Below are 16382 nucleotides of genomic sequence, written 5' to 3'. Positions count from 1 at the left end.
ATTTTGATCTTTCTGATGAAAAACGTGAACATAAGCTAAATGATAGGTCAGTGTTTTTTTTAAAGGCTTTTTGACTGACTATTTTATTTAAGTTTAAGTTATGTTCCTAAATACCAGTTTTAAAAGGCTGCCTTTATTTGCCTTGCACATTTAAACCTGACTTAACTTGATCTTTGTTTGCACTTAAAGGGAATTGCCTATTGTTTGTTTACAATTGTTCTAGCTGCTTCTTAACTTGAACATTGCACAGAAGAATCAGTTATGCAACCAAATATTACTATACAGAATATTGATGTTCCTGACTACAACTTGCACTTTAAAAGCACTATGTGATCAGTGTTTTATGTTGTCATGGATCCATAAATACAACAATAAATTGCCTGTTGACTGGCAAAAGCAGAATAAATGTCGGTATTTTTTCGCTATTATCATCACAAACACTATCATGAGCTATTTAACAATACCATGAGCTTTTCCACAATATCGCAATAAATATCGTACCTTGAGGTCAATATCGAAATTGTATCGTACCGTGAGATTTTGATATCGTTACATCCCTACCGACTAGGTACCAGGAATGGACGTTTTAACGTGCGCCACATTTCATTAACAGTGTAATGAAATTCAGCTGGGCAGGGAAAAACCTGCACAGACTTGCGGGCCCTGTGCATCCCAAAAGAGGACACAACGCCCGGAGGACTGGGCTCGCCCTCCAAATGTAAGGTATCCTTAACTGAAATAATCAATTCATCCATGGTCGCCCGTTCTTCAGGTGACCCTGGGGAGGACGTATCAACACCCTCCACCTCAGCCTCCCCCTCAGACCCCGGGGGGTCCAAGGATGAGCGGGACCCTGAAAAGGGCACGCTCGCAACAGCAGCAGCAGCCATATCCCCATCTGAATCAGAAGAGAGAGACAGCCTGGGCCGTTTTCTCGCAGCCCGTTCAGACATCAGCATTTCCATATTTGCCACTAAAGTCGCAACTACAGCAGCCAGATCAGGTCGCAGCGGGGCCACAGGAGAACTGGGGCCCCCCACTAAAGCTGGAGGAAACTTGCTTTCCTGAGAATCCATGGCTCAAGATAGTAAAAAACTACAGTGCAAAAAAGTAGAGTACTGTCCCCTTAAATAGCGCTGCGGAGTGCGCAGCCCACCGCTACTGTCACAGCTATGAAGACCCCAAAAAGGAGAAAGAAACTGAGCCAGAAGCAGTATACAGAAGAAGACAGAGATAAACTGCAGAGCCCGCAGAGCGTTGCTACCTGTGTCCTTGCTGCCTGAGAGGAAAAGGAAATGCTGCTGGAGGGGAATGGCTATAAGCCAGAACCCAGGGAAAATGGCCGCCCCATAGGGATGCATAGGAGGCTACACCAAGATGGCCGCCGAAATGCGGCCGGACCGATCGTTCTACCACCCACTAAATGGCGGCGGATGGCGCCAAAATGACCTGTATACTCGCCCCAGAGGGGCCATACACGTGTGCACAGTAAAACATGGCGGACCGCGAGATTTTACCACCGCAGCGGTCGCCGCACAACACATAAGTCTGTACCCCCAAACATGCACCTAAGGTGACACAGGGACCCCCGGCAAACATACAGATGTGCAAAAAAACGAACCCCGCATGGGTCGCACAGGGAGTCACACAGGCACAGACATGGGGACACACAGCAACACAGACTGCCACCCCAGAGGCCCCACACAGAAAGTACTTACCTGTACCAGACGGCGTGGGGAAACCTCTACGCACGGATAAACCTCTGTCCTCATCTGACAGGGAGTGCCGTGAGCCAGGGACATGATGCTGCAGCATCGCAGACGAGTCCTGTGAGGTAGCCACCTCACGGCTGCATCCCTGCAGCGAACAGGGATGGGTCGTTTGTAGTGCCAGGGCGAACCATAGCTGAACGCTCGATGGCGGGCTGTCCTGTCTCTGTGAATGGATTCACAGCCGATCACATAGTAAACAGCCACTGTCAGTGACTGTTTACTACCGCCGGTGACTAGCTGTGTTCCTAGGGAACACAGAGCCACCGACATGACCGAGCGCGCATGCGTGGTCTTCTTCTGGGCTTTGCTATTGTGATCGGCTGTGTGATTGGAACACAGCCGATCACGTGGGAAACAGCCATGCCCATTGAGAAAAAAAAACTGACTTTTTTAAAGAAAATCAAATAAAAGATTAGGAAGGCTGAGACTGAAGCCCTAGCAGAAGGTAGCCTGACTATACCTGACGCTAGGCAAAGTAAAACTGAGTTGGGAGTGGTGATGCAGGGGAGGTATTGACCAGATGGGACAGCCCCCATGGGTGTGTATATGCTAATGCCTTTTGTCTTTTGACTAAGTCTATATGCCTAGCTATTCCTACGGATAGGTGGACAATACCCAATAGTGATGACTTAGAGGAGGCGGCGACTGTCGGAGGACGTAAGAGAAAAATGTTTTGATCATTTTTATTCCCTATTACAAGGAATGTAAAAATCCCTTGTAATAGAAATAGGCATGACAGGTCCTCTTTATTGTGAGATCTTGGGTCAAAAAGACCTCACACCTCACAACTACACTAAAAACGAAAAAAAAAAAAAAAAAAAAGCGGCCCTTTAAACCGGTTGCTAGGCAACGACTTTTGACATAGCTCCAGTCCTCCAAGACCATAGAGTCGAGTGAGGGCCATCTTGCCCTCACTCGACTTCCTGTCTCTGAGGATCCGGGACTGGATAGTTTTCCCCGCTGCCGGTGGGTCCGGTAAGCTGGGAAAACGTCTGGGACGCAGCGGGAGGGGGGAGGCACCTCTTCCCCTGCACCGCAAGGGTAATTCCGCGGCCAATCCGCTACTGGGGCCAACCCTTATCTGAAAGCCGACCGCCCGCCGTTTAAAAAAAATACCAGGGTTATGGGGGCTATCTGCTGCCATAACCCCAGCATTTAGCTTTAAATGGCCGACGTATATAGTCGTTAGGCGGTCGGTAAGTGGTTGCATGTATATAGCAAAAATTGCACCCCAGAATACATTCTGCTATTCCTCCCGAATATAAAGGAAAGTGTACAGGAATAGTCCGAGTCCATCTCCGATCCGCTACTATTAGCGATTTCAAATAACGAATCGGATTCGGGATTGGATTCGGATACTGATGAGAGCTCCCCGGTGCTCTCATCAGTCATGGAGAGGACCTGAAGGGCCTCCCCGCTGCTGTACATCTTTTTCACATGCTGGCTGTGATGGGCTGTGCGACGGGTGACTGTTGACTGCGGATGATCACTGATGGGGTGACAGGTGACGATGACTGATGGGGTGACAGGTGACGGGCGATGGTCACCGATGGATGACAGGTGACGGGCGATGGTGCACGGCGGTACTGATGGCAGTCTCTGGTGACAGGTGAACTTTAGGCTACGTTCACAGGTGAGGGGCAGAATCACCGCGATTCTGCCCGCGATCTGGAAATCATTGCAATTCGCGGGGTGCCTGTGCATTGCCCGTTATTTGCAATAGCACCCCAAACGCTGTGCGATGTTGCCGCAATTTCCGCCTGCCGAATCGCTGTAACATCGCGCAAACAACGCATGACGCCCCAAAGAAGCTCTTGTACATTTTTTGGGCGTCATGCGTTGTTTGCGCGATTCGGCAGGCGGAAATCGCGGCAACATCGCACAGCGTTTGGAGTGCTATTGCAAATCACGGGCAACGCACAGGCGTCCTGCGATTTCAATGATTTCCAGATCGCGGGCAGAATCGCGGCGATTCTGCCCATGATCGCTATGCTCGCATGTGAATGTAGCCTTATGGGTGGCAATTTCTGGGCACTGATGAGGTGACTGTTGGGTGACAATTGGGGGGGGGGGCTGAGGACTGTGTGGGGACCTTTATTTTTGTGCTTTTACTTTTACAGGTGTACAGAGCAGTAACTCACTGTTTCTGGCTCTGCTCTCCTCACACTGGAAACTGTGTGAGGGGAGAAGAGCTAGTAACAGTCAGTTACTGCTCTGTGTTAACATTTTGTGATCGGCTGTGAATGGATTCACACCTGATCACATAGTAAACAGCCACTGTCAGTGACTGTTTACTACCGCCGGTGACTAGCTGTGTTCCTAGGGAACACAGAGCCACCGACATGACCGAGCGCGCATGCGTGGTCTTCTTCTGGGCTTTGCTATTGTGATCGGCTGTGTGATTGGAACACAGCCGATCACGTGGGAAACAGCCATGCCCATTGGCTGTTTCCCCCCTGCCGATGACGGGCTGTGTCCCGGGGACAGGCCGCCGACAGTGCAGGGCGGCGCGCACACAATCGTGTGCCTGCCCTGCCTGAATGGGCGGACGTCATATGACGTCCGCCCAGAACAATGGCCGCACCATCCCGCCGTCATTTGATTGTGAGCGGGCAGCAAGTGGTTAATATGTTCCTAAAGCATTCCCATTTTTCCTCCGTGGTCAGTGATTCCAGGGTTTGGTCCCAGTTTACCCTTTCCATCAATGAGCACAATTTTGGAAAGTTTGCCCTTCTGAAGTTTAGGGTTCTTATGTTCCCCACTTGTCTTGTTATATTGTTATTTACACTAAGGCTCCGTTCACATGTCAGCGTATGGATCGCGGGCAGAACCGCCGCGGTTCCGCCCGCGATCCGGACATTATTGCAAATCGGGGGACGCCTGTGCGTTGCCCGTTGATTTGCAATAGCCCCCCAAACGCTGAGCGATGTTGCCGCGATTTCCGCCTGCCGAATCGCGGTAAGATCGCGCAAACAAAATCGCGGGACGCAATATGCTCCAAAAAAGTACAAGAGCTTCTTTGGAGCATATTGCGTCCCGCGATTTTGTTTGCGCGATGTTACCGCAATTCGGCAGGCGGAAATCGCGGCAACATCGCTCAGCGTTTGGGGGGCTATTGCAAATCAACGGGCAACGCACAGGCGTCCCGCGATTTGCAATAATCTCCGGATCGCGGGCGGAACCGCAGCGGTTCAGCCCGCGACCCATACGCTGACATGTGAACGGAGCCTTAATGTGATCATCCTGTGATCGCTAGAGCCCAGGTTGTCCTGGACTCCTACCTCCGAGATTAGGTCTGGGTCATTAGTGATCAATAGATCCCGGACTGCATTTTCTCTAGTAGGAGAATCCAATAACTGCGACATGTAGTTGTCCTTTAAGGTTTCCGTGAATAGACGGGCCTTCTGCGAGTGTGTAGTCCACTCTACCCAGTCAATGTCGGGATAATTGAAGTCCCCCAATATGATGACTGATCCCAATTTTGCCACTTTACCCAACAGTGATATAAATTCCAGCTCTACTTCCTCCCTTTGGTTGGGTGACCTATTGCAAACCCCCACAATTATTTTTCCCTTTTCTTCTTCCCTGTGGAGTTCTACCCATACGGATTCTAACTCCATACTCATCCCTTCTGTAATATCACTCCTCTCTATCACCCTTACATTGTTCTTGACATAGAGACATACCCCTCCCCCTCTTTTTCCTACCCTGTCCTTCCGGTACACCGAATACCCCTGGATATTGGCCAGCCAGTCATGTGAGGGGTCGAACTAAGTTTCCGTTATTCCCACAAGGTCTATGTCTTCCTCATGTACTAACATTTCCAACTCATCCATTTTATTAGCTAAGCTCCTGGCATTAGCATATACCCCTCTTAGTTTTGTGGAAGTTAATCGTGAATGGTGATTATGCTTATTCCTGTTTGGTCTGAGGTTTTCCCCACACAGACCCCCCAATTGACGTTATGGAACTACTGTCGCTGCTGACTCTACTAATGCCTTCTGTCCTTAGCTCCCTCCTGACTGACTTTACTTCTGAGCCCCCCCCCCCCCCCCATCTCCTAGTTTAAAAGTCCCTTCAACTTGGTGGCCATCTTACTCCCCAAAAGAGCTGTACCGTCCCCATTAAGGTGCAGCCCATCCTTGCTAAAGAGCCGCTAGACGACTGAGAAGTCAGCCCAGTTCTCCAGGAACCCAAACCCCTCCTTCCTACACCAATTTCTCAGCCACTTGTTAAGTTCCCTAAGCTCCTTCCGCCTCTCTTGTGTGGCTCGAGGTATCGGCAGTATTTCAGAGAAAACCACCTTGGAGGTCCTATTCCTCAATATATTCCCCAAGTCCCTGAAATCATTCTTTAGGATCCTCCACCTTCCTTTTACTTGGTCATTAGTGCCCACATGCACCATGACTGCTGGGTCATCCCAGCCGCGTCCAATAATCTGTCTACCCGATCCGCGATGTGCCGAACTCGAGCGCCCGGCAAACAACATGCTACCGCGATCTTTTCAACAGATTGCCCTCTCAGTCCTCTTGATGATCGAGTCCCCAACTACCACAACCTGTCTAACCTTTGCTGAATCTAGGCCACCCTTCTTCCTGGAGCCGTAGAGTGTGTTTTTTTTTTTTTTTTTTTAAGTTCTATTCCTAATTACCTTCTTGCACAGGACCGATGTGACTTTCCACTTTAAAGATCACTTCTACATTATTGCCAAGAGGCATCCCATCAAGGTCACCCTCACAGCCATGATGCTAGACTTCTTTACAGTACCTTACACTTGCCAGACAATGGTAAAGGATAACCCAATGTCCTGGCATCATACACGCCAATACAAGTATGTTCTACTTAACAGTGGACATGAAATTTGAATCAAAATCTACAATTTTCACTTAAAAAAAACTAGACAAAGATAATTAAACAAGTATGAACCTAACCTGTTTGGCAGGAGGATGATTGACAACATTTATTCTCATTCCTTTCATGGGACGAGTTACAACGGAGTGGCTTGATTTCTGTTGTGGGACCTGGATGGAAAAAAAAAAAAAGGACTTGCCATAACCAATTTCAGTAGTCTTCCACAAAAACATTAGACAGAAAGATAGACCTCTGCCACCAGGGCAGGAAACCAGTGGACAAGTCAAAGTTTAAGGCTCTGTTCACATGTTAGCGTATGGATCACGGGCAGAACCGCCGCGGTTCCGCCCACGATCCGGAGATTATTGCAAATCGCGGGACGCCTGTGCGTTGCCCGTTGATTTGCAATAGACCACCAAACGCTGAGCGATGTTGCCACGATTTCCGCCTGCCGAATCGTGGTAACATCGCGCAAAAAAAAAAATCGCGGGACGCATTACGACCAAAAAAGTACAAGAGCTTCATTGGATCGTATTGCGTCCCGCGATTTTTTTTGCGCGATGTTACCGCGATTCGGCAGGCGGAAATCGCGGCAACATCGCTCGGCGTTTGGGGGGCTATTGCAAATCAACGGGCAACGCTAGGCGTCCCGCGATTTGCAATAATCTCCGGATCGCGGGCGGAACCGCGGCGGTTCTGCCTGCGATCCAAACGCTGACATGTGAATGCAGCCTTAAAGAAACCATTTCATGGTCTTCAGTATAGCAGAGAATCAAAAGAAAAACAAAGCATAAAAATACAAACATTAGGGGCCGCACGCATGGCACAATGCAAGATAGTCACCGGTTTGCTAGCTATCTAAAACTCAGAGGACCGCCAGTTTCACGGGGCTAGCAAGCTTTAATTTTTGGCACCCCGACACGGTCACTAGCCTTGTGCCTGCAGGTGAGCAGTCAATTGTGTGGAAGGCCCTCTCAGAAATCCCTTACCACCCAAATTCTTAGAGCCAGGGAGAATGTAGACATGTCCCAAGACTGAAGCTGGGCACTGCAAGGCTTCCCAGACCAACACACAAACTTTGCAACATACATCACCTGCTCTGTATGGGAAGTCGTATATGAGAAAACGCAGTCAATTTCAGAGTAGGCTTTGTAAAATCGCTAATACACTCACATAAGAACTGGCATTGCTGGGGCATAAAACAGACATGCCAAAAAATAAACGTGACAAGCTTAGACTGGCATAGGATTTTTCATTTATTTAATTATTTTTTTATTTTACAAAGAACAAGTTTATTGAAATTTTCAACAATACAGAGTACACAGCACATAAGTGATACAGTAACAAAGTACAAAAATAACTAGATTGTCATACTGTAAAATCCTTTTCTCTGATGTTCATTGACGGACACAGCTCCATATCTTCTTGACCCTTGGGTTTATGCTGCCCCCTACAGGAATAGAACACTAGGTGGAAAAATGTTTGACTACACCTAAAAGGGCAGCCCAAGGGGGTATACTCGCAATTCCTGCTATAGGACTTCCAGTTTTGTAACCAGCAGTGTCAGAACAACATAACCCAACTCAATAGAGGGACGGGTGCTGTGTCAATCTATAAACAGAGAAAAAGGATTTTACGGTAACACAAATATCCAGTTTGCTTTCGTTCATTGACCATATCAGTTCCATATCTTCTTGACACTTTGGATGTCCCAAAGCAGTGTCAACATGAGGGTTGGGAAGAACACCGCAATAAATACTTCCCCAAAGGCTAAAACTTAGCCAAGCAGGTAGAGCAGGAGTTCAACCAGGAACCACTGGAGCTCACCTGACAAAAAATACACCCTCAAAGACAACGAATCCTCACCAATAGCGGCCTGCAAAACCTTGCAGCCAAACGCAGCATCCGCAGATGCCAACACATCCACCTTATAGATTTTTGTAAAAGTGTGCGCAGACGACCAGGTGGCCGCCTTGCAAACCTGCACCACCGACACCTGATTACTGAAGGCCCAAGAGGCACTAAGCACCCTCATACAATGCGCCTTAACAGGGAAAGGAGAATCCGGCCCCTAATGGAGTAGGCCTGCACCACCATCTGCCTGTTTCTTCTGGAAATGGTCACAGCATACGGGGTCAACTGGTAAGGACAAATAGGAAATCCGATTTTGGGAACAACTCAGTCGCCGCCATGCACACCCTGATTGCACGAAGCACAACCAAAGAATGTAAGGCAATTTCTTTAGGGTGTTTAGGCTTAGGATACAAGGAAGGTAACCCAATGTCTTCATTTAAATAGAAACCAGAGAGGACCTTAGGATGGAACAACTGGCAGGGACAAAGCATCACTTTGTCTCTGAGAACCAACCAACTTCTGTGACAGTAAGACCTTGCATGCAGATAAAGACCAGAATGTATAGGCGCTTGAGGATATAGGTGGTGATATAGCAACATAAATGATAATAACTTATTACAACAAATTAGTATAAATGCAGTTGCTTGTTAAAGGGGGAGGGGGAAGCATAGGGGGGATTTTAAGTCCATGTGCATATGATTGAGTGTGGGGTAGAGGATAAATCTTTGGGAAGGTCCGTAGGCAGGATCAAGACCAGTACCTTGCATGGATGACAGCAGCTCAGGGCTGGCTCTCAAGAAGTGTGAAGTCAGCTCTAGACAACAGATGAAGAAAGAGGAAGAGCGCCTCTGAGTGCAGGGTAATGATAAATTTCAGCGATAAAAACAAAAACGTACACAGCAGTAAGGTTATTTGCATGTGTCCTGGTATCACGTACCTGCTGAAGACTGGAATGTTGTGGAGGCCTTTCTTGCTCCTCCCGCCTGACACTCCTGAAGGTGGGAACAGAGAGTGTAAGGCAAGGAGTGGCACAAGTGCCGTAGCAGCTAGCTAGTGGTTGTTCATTCCGTAGGTGGGAACAGCTGGTAGTCACAGTCCTTGGAACAGGGTGCAGTGGCAGCTTAGCACCAGAGTGTGGGAGCAATAGCCAGCGGAAACGGGGCATAGAGGTACCGAATCAGCAAGCAAGTCCAGAAGATAAGCCAAGGTCGATAACAGCCGGGCAGCGGGGTACAGGGTAAACAGGCAGATCAGATCCGTTTAAGCAAGCCAAGGTCAGGGTAGTAAGCAACAGAGCAGAAGTAAAGTCCAAAGGCAGGCCGGGTCATACACAGGTGAGTAGTAACAACAGATCAGGTCTCAGAACCATGGGAACAAGCTGAAGACCATTTAGCAACTGCTCACAGTACTAGAGCAGTTTAAATAGGCCACTGGGAGCCAAATGCTAATTGGTGAGTGCAGGTGTGCAATGTGCACGGGCATGAGCGAAAGTCCGTACTGGCCTTTTGGTGGAGGAAATCCGGTTTACCTTACACCTGGCGTGGCAGATCCGAGGTGGAACGGTGGGGGCCCGCAGGGTCCTGAGGAGCCTTGGGTGCAGACAGCTGTGCCGGCTGGCTGTGTGTATCTGGGCAGATGGAGGACCGCGAGGCGGAAACTGCACGGCGTCTGACGTCAGGACTGGAATTGGCAAGATGGCGGAAATGGCTTCACAACGTGTTTCAGAGTCTGCGCTAAACTCGGACGGGGCATGCGCACTCCTTTTTTAAGTGAACAGACCATAGAGAAGGAGAGGTCTTATATAGGACGCTGCAGGGGGCGTGTAATAGTGTTTTAAAGCAGCAAGAGTCTTAAAAAGGCAATGCAGAGTCTTATAGATGGCAACATATGTGGGACAAATGCATACAAGTGCTGTAAGCGACTTGAAAAGAAGGGCATCTTATATAAAAGTGATGTTTACAGTATTAATCTTGCCGATAATGGTGTAAGAGATATGAACAGAGGAATTTAAGGACCTATAATCCGATATACAATCAAAACAATATGGGTAATCATAGTGTAAAGCAAACCTGAACGTTACAATGAGTACAGGTACAGGTGACGATGGTGATACAGATATAGGAGATAAATGATAATAAAATATTAAGATATTAATATGAAGTTGAGGAGTATTACCAAGGATGGTGGTTAGGTAACAATAATAATGGTGGTGGAGACCAGATGCAATAGAATGGAACTAGCCTGGGGTCTTTGTGGATACAGATAGAACTGGTATACACGGGAGGTACATAAGGCTCGAAATCAAAGTAAAATATGCATTATAGGAATCAACACTACAATACAAAAAAGTGCAATGAAAAAGTAGTAATATTAGTTTTGAATAAAGTGCATGTGCATGTGCACTTAGTATGTGGCATATTGGGAGTTGGTGGTGTCTGGATTATGTAAAATCATGACAACTATATAGTCAATAGTATGGCAGAGGTGTTATGGAATTATGTGAAAATTATATCAAATATATAATCATGGTATGGCGAGGAAATATTAGATTATGTAAAAAATATATATGTAAAAATTATTGTGACAAATATTGGAACATAGTGTGGCGGAAGATGACACTAGGGGGAATGGGGGGGGGGGGGGGAGGGGGGGGAGGGAAGGGAAGGGAATGAAAAAAATCTAACACACTTACTACGTGTAGTCTTGATGGGGAGAATGATAAAATAGACATCTCCCAGAGTAACCACCTTAAGACCAAAATTTTCAGAAAAGGGATACCCCAACACACTTATCGAACAGGCTTACAATACTTATCTCCCTGGAAAACCCCCAAAGAACAAGACCCATTCAAATTCAACATCCGCTATATAACCAGATTCCACGGACAATATAAAAGTATGGAAAACCTATCCAAACACTGGGATATCAAATAGTACCCCCTTCTTTCCTCCAGTATCTGAAAAACCCAGCGTCACTTATAGAGCTCCGTCACTCACAAATAAAAATCGCCCCCAGCCAGCTTAAGTCCCAAAAACCCAATCGACTATGCCTTATACCCCTTAAAGGCATGTTTCAGTGCAAAAAAAACACTTTGCAAAACATGTGAATTCATCCAGCACGGTCAAAAGTCCTTTACACAAAAAAGGTAGGACCTATCAGCTCGACAACTTTCACAACTGCTCAACAGATCATGTGGTCTACTGCCTCTCCTTCCCATGCAAGCTTTTGTACGTTGGGCGTACCATCTGCCCTCTCAGACAACGGCTCTGTCGACATGGACGCTTCATTGAGACTGGTTCTAACAAGCACAGCGTGCCTCGACACTTTTTAGAATTCCACCAGCAATCCACCACAGGCCTACGGGTCTGGGTCATAGAATCCATTCCCAAACATCTACCTGAAGCCAACGTTTCACACTATTATGTGAGCGAGAAACCTACTGGATCTACACCTTAGATTCTCAGTCCTAATGGGTTAAACGAAGAACGAGACAAACACCATCCTATAAATATCTATTTTTCCTGTGTTCCTTTCCATCTCGAATTTTGCATTATTACCATTTCAGGTTTTGTTTCCTTATCTTCTGTAACACATATCCATTTTAAAATTCTCCCCATCAAGTATGTGTTTTCCCTCCCCCCATGTTTTCATTTTCTCCCCCCCCCCCCCCATTCCCCCTAGTGTCATCTTCTGCCACACTATAATCCAATATTTGTCACAATAATTTTTACATATATATTTTTTACATAGTCTAAAATTTCCACGCCATACCATGATTATATAGTTGATATAATTTTCACGTAATTCCATAACACCTCTGCCATACTATGACTATATATGTTTTAACATAATCCAGACACTACCAATTCCCCATATGCCACATACTAAGTGCATACACATGCACTTTATTCAAAACTAATATTACTACTTTTTCATTGCATTGTTTTGTATTGTAGTCTTGATTCCTATTATGCATATTTTGCTTTGATTTAGAGCCTTATGTACCTCCCATATATACCAGTTCTATCTGTATCCACAAAGACCCCGGCTAGTTCCATTCTATTAAATTTGGTCTCCACCACCATTATTATTGTTTCCACCATCATTGGTAATACTTCTCACCTTCATATTAATATCTTAATATTTTATTATCATTTATCTCATATGTTTTTTTTTTTACATAGTTTGTGAGGTTGAAAAAAGACATCAGTCCATCCAGTTCAACCTATGATGTGTGTGTGTGTGTGTTTGCTGTTATCCTTACATTGAATACCCCTGTATGATGTGGTCTTTAGAGTGCCCATCTAATAGTTTTTTGAAACCATCGATCCTCCCTGCTGATACGACTGCTTGTGGAAGAGAATTCCACATCCTTACTGCTCTGACAGTGAAGAACCCCTTACGTATTTTAAAGGTTAAATCGTTTCTCCTCTAGTTTTAGTGAGTGGCCACGTGTCTTATATTCCCTGTCTCTAAAAAGTTTGTTCCTTATGCTAGGGTCATCACGAGTACAGTATTTGTACATTGATATATCTCCCCTCAATCGTCTCTTCTACAGAGAGAATAAGTTCAGTGCTTTTAGTCTTTCCTCATAGCCGATGCCCTCCATTCCCCTAATTATTTTTGTTGCCGTTCTCTGGACTCTCTCCAGTTCCAGAACATCCTTCCTGAGGACCGGTGCCCAGAACTGGACAGCATACTACAGATGTGGCCGGGACCAGAGTCTTGTAGAGTGGGAGAATAATCTCTTTATTTCTGGAGAAAATCCCCTTTTTTATACATGCCAGTATTCTATTGGCTGTGCTTGCAGCGGCTTGGCATTGCATGCCACTGCCAAGCCGGTTGTCCACCCTTTTTGGGCATGCTCTCACCCAATACGGCTGCACCCTCCCCATTTAGGTGCAACCCGTCCCTACCAAAGAGCCGGTGGCCGACCGATAAGTCGGCCCAGTTCTCCAGGAACCCGAAACCCTCCTTACTACAACAGCTCCTCAGCCACTTGTTAACTTCCCTAATCTCCCGCTGCCTCTGTGGTGTGGCTCGAGGTACAGGTAGTATTTCTGAAAATACTACCTTGGAGGTCCTACTCCTCAACTTAGCGCCCAAGTCCCTGAAATCGTTTAGGACTCTCCATCTTCCTCTGCCTATGTCATTGGTACCCACGTGTACCATGACAGCTGGGTCATCCCCAGCCCCACCCAGTAATCTGTCCACACGATCCGTGAAGTGCCGAACCCGAGCGCCCGGTAAACAGACTGTTCGGCGTTCACAGACTTTGTGACAGATTGCACTGTCTGTCCTTCTAATGATTGAGTCACCTACCACCAGCACCTGTTTTTCCTTTCCCTATCTCCCGGCCTCACTGGAGGAGTTCTTCCCCTGGCAGCTAGGGGTGTCGCTCTGCTCCAGCAATGCTGGTCCCTGACTGGTTTACCCAACATCACGCAATGGGGCGTATTTATTGGGGTGCTCCAGCCCAGGACCGGCCGCCTTGCCTTGTTCCCTTCTACCCCTCCTGTCACCCATCTACTCTGCTCTGATGCCTTCACCTCCGTTTCTCCGCCCTTCTCTGTGCAGGCCCCGGCCTGCACCTGTCGGGTGTACGATCCCAGCTCTCCTTCGGTATGGAAAGTCTTCTCAGTGTTGCCAGCTGCTTCCCTAGATTCAGGACCTGAGCTTCCAGGGAAGCAATCTGCTTACATTTTGTGCATTTGTATTCGCCCTCGATCGCATGATCGAGGAACGTATACATACCACAAGATGTACACCGAATCGCATCTCCACATCCGCCGGACATTGTACCTACTAATCTCATGTAATGGGGATTCAGTAATTTAAGTGTGTCCTGTGTGGCTGTTTCCTTTCTTCCTAACTACTTTCTCACCCTCTGGTACTCCGCTACACTCCCAGACACTCAAGTACTCACAGGTACTCCCAGACTCCCACAGGTACTCGCCATCAGTCGCCGGCACAGTCAGTCTAAGGTATTTTTCCTGGTTGCTAAGGTGCTACTCCCAGTACCAAGGTACTTGCAGGTATCAAGGTACTAGGTACTGTCAAATCTACTGCTTGTCTGCCCTGGTCTGTCCTCGCCTGATGGAAGATCCTGCAGCCTCCCCCTGTCAGTCTCTCTACACGCTGCCTGTGCCTGTCTGTATGATCCCCCTCCACCACACTCAGCCAAACAGCTGATTTAGCACACTGACGTTTCTGCTGTCTCCTGTTCGTCAGTCAGTCCGCGCACGCCTCCAGTACTGTTCCCGCCGCCTGGTGTCTGTCACGTTGTGTCTGCAGTCCCCCTTCAGTCACTGGCTTCTGTTCGCATCTCCCTCAGCTGTCCCCCCGAACGTCTGCTCCCCTGTACAGCACTGCAATCACGGCTCCTATCCTCTCCAAGTGGTGCTCTCCTCTGCCTCTGTATCACCATCATAACCTGTACTCATTGTAACGTTCAGGTTTGCTTTACACTATGATTACGGATTATATGTCCTTAAATTCCTCTGTTCAGATCTCTTACACCATCATCCGCAAGAATAATACTGTAAACATCACTTTTATATAAGATGCCCTTTTCAAGTCGTTTACAGCACTTGTATGCATTTGTCCCACATATGTTGCCATCTTTAAGACTCCGCATTGCCTTTGTAAGACTCTATTGCCACTTTAAAAGACTATTACATGCCCCCTGCAGCAGCCTATATTAGACCTCTCCTTCCCTATGGTCTGTTCACTTGAAAAAGGAATGCGCATGCCCCGTTCGGGTTTAGCGCAGACTCTGAAATGCGTTGTGAAGCCATTTCCACCATCTTGCCAATTCCAGTCCTGACGTCAGACGCCATGCAGTCTCCGCCTCTTATTCACTGCAATAAATCATTACCCTGCACTCAGAGGCGTTCTTCCCTCTTTCTTTTTCCAGCACTTGCATGCAAGTCCTGAAAGAGGATCGCCGGTTGGACAACAGGAGCCGAATCTCAACCTGCAACTTCTGGAGTTTCACCTCCGGAAGAAACGCCCAGGCTGAGGCAGAGTCAGCCCAGGTAGCCCAGTTTGGTGGAAATTCAGTTTCCATCTGAACTCTTCCAAAGTTCACACCAAAATGTCCAGATTGTCTTTTAGGGCATTTGGCGACTCTGCTCACACAAGGTTGTCTAGGTACCCCAGTACTGCCATCTCCTTCTGCTGTAACAGTGCCAACACCAGGGCCAAAACTGGTGAACACAAGAGGAGCCGAGGCGAGACCAAAGGGTAATGCTACGAATTGTTAGTGCTCCTCACTCACAGCAAAGCAAAGGAAACGCTGATGCCTGACATATATTGGGACATGAAGGTAAGCGTCCTTGATGTCGATAGAGGCCAGAAAATCCCCTTGATGAAGGGATGCCACTATTGTGCTAATGGACTCCATTCAAAATTTCTGAACCCGCACAAAGCAATTCAAGGACTTGAGGTCCAAGATTGAACGAAACTTGCCTGGGAAAAGTAAAAAGGCTTGAATAAAACCCCCGAAAGCGTTCAGATTCTGGAACTGGTACAATGATCCCTTGTGAGAGCAGATCCTGTACCACCACAAGAAGACTTCATAGGGGATCTGGGGACAAGCACAGATCCTTGCTGCAGGAAAGGACCAAAACTCGCCTTGTAAGCAGACCAAATGAACTTGTGGACCATTTGTCTTGAATCAAGGAGGTCAATGGATCTGGAAAGAAGCAAAGATATCCCCCCCCCACCCCCCCCCCCCCAGATACAGATGAGAGCGCCCCTTCAGGCAGAAGTCGACTTGTCAGCGATCCCGGAGGAAACCGTTCTTGGCATGCCAGGCCCTCTTGGAACTTCCTGCGGTGTTATGGTCAGCTTTTGATCCCTGGTCCTTAGATCCCAAGGGATGAAAGGACTGTGTATGGGCTG

At 47.4% G+C, this 16382-nt stretch overlaps 1 protein-coding gene across 3 annotated transcripts in view; it reads right to left on the bottom strand.

Moving 5' to 3' along the window:
- The window catches only part of POLDIP3 (DNA polymerase delta interacting protein 3), a 610789-nt gene that overhangs the window by 440816 nt on the left and 153591 nt on the right, over positions 1-16382 (bottom strand). For all 3 annotated transcript variants that reach the window (XM_082265704.1, XM_082265705.1, XM_082265703.1), the window contains exon 3: positions 6704-6793. In XM_082265704.1, coding sequence (XP_082121830.1) covers positions 6704-6793 — 90 coding nt within the window. The remainder of the gene's footprint in view (positions 1-6703; positions 6794-16382) is intronic.

This window comes from Pelophylax lessonae, assembly GCF_965119305.1.
Source record: "Pelophylax lessonae genome assembly, chromosome: 8".
Classification (NCBI taxonomy): domain Eukaryota; kingdom Metazoa; phylum Chordata; class Amphibia; order Anura; family Ranidae; genus Pelophylax; species Pelophylax lessonae.
The sequence above is the reverse complement of the archived record's forward strand: the minus strand, read 5'-3'. Positions and strand labels throughout refer to the sequence as shown.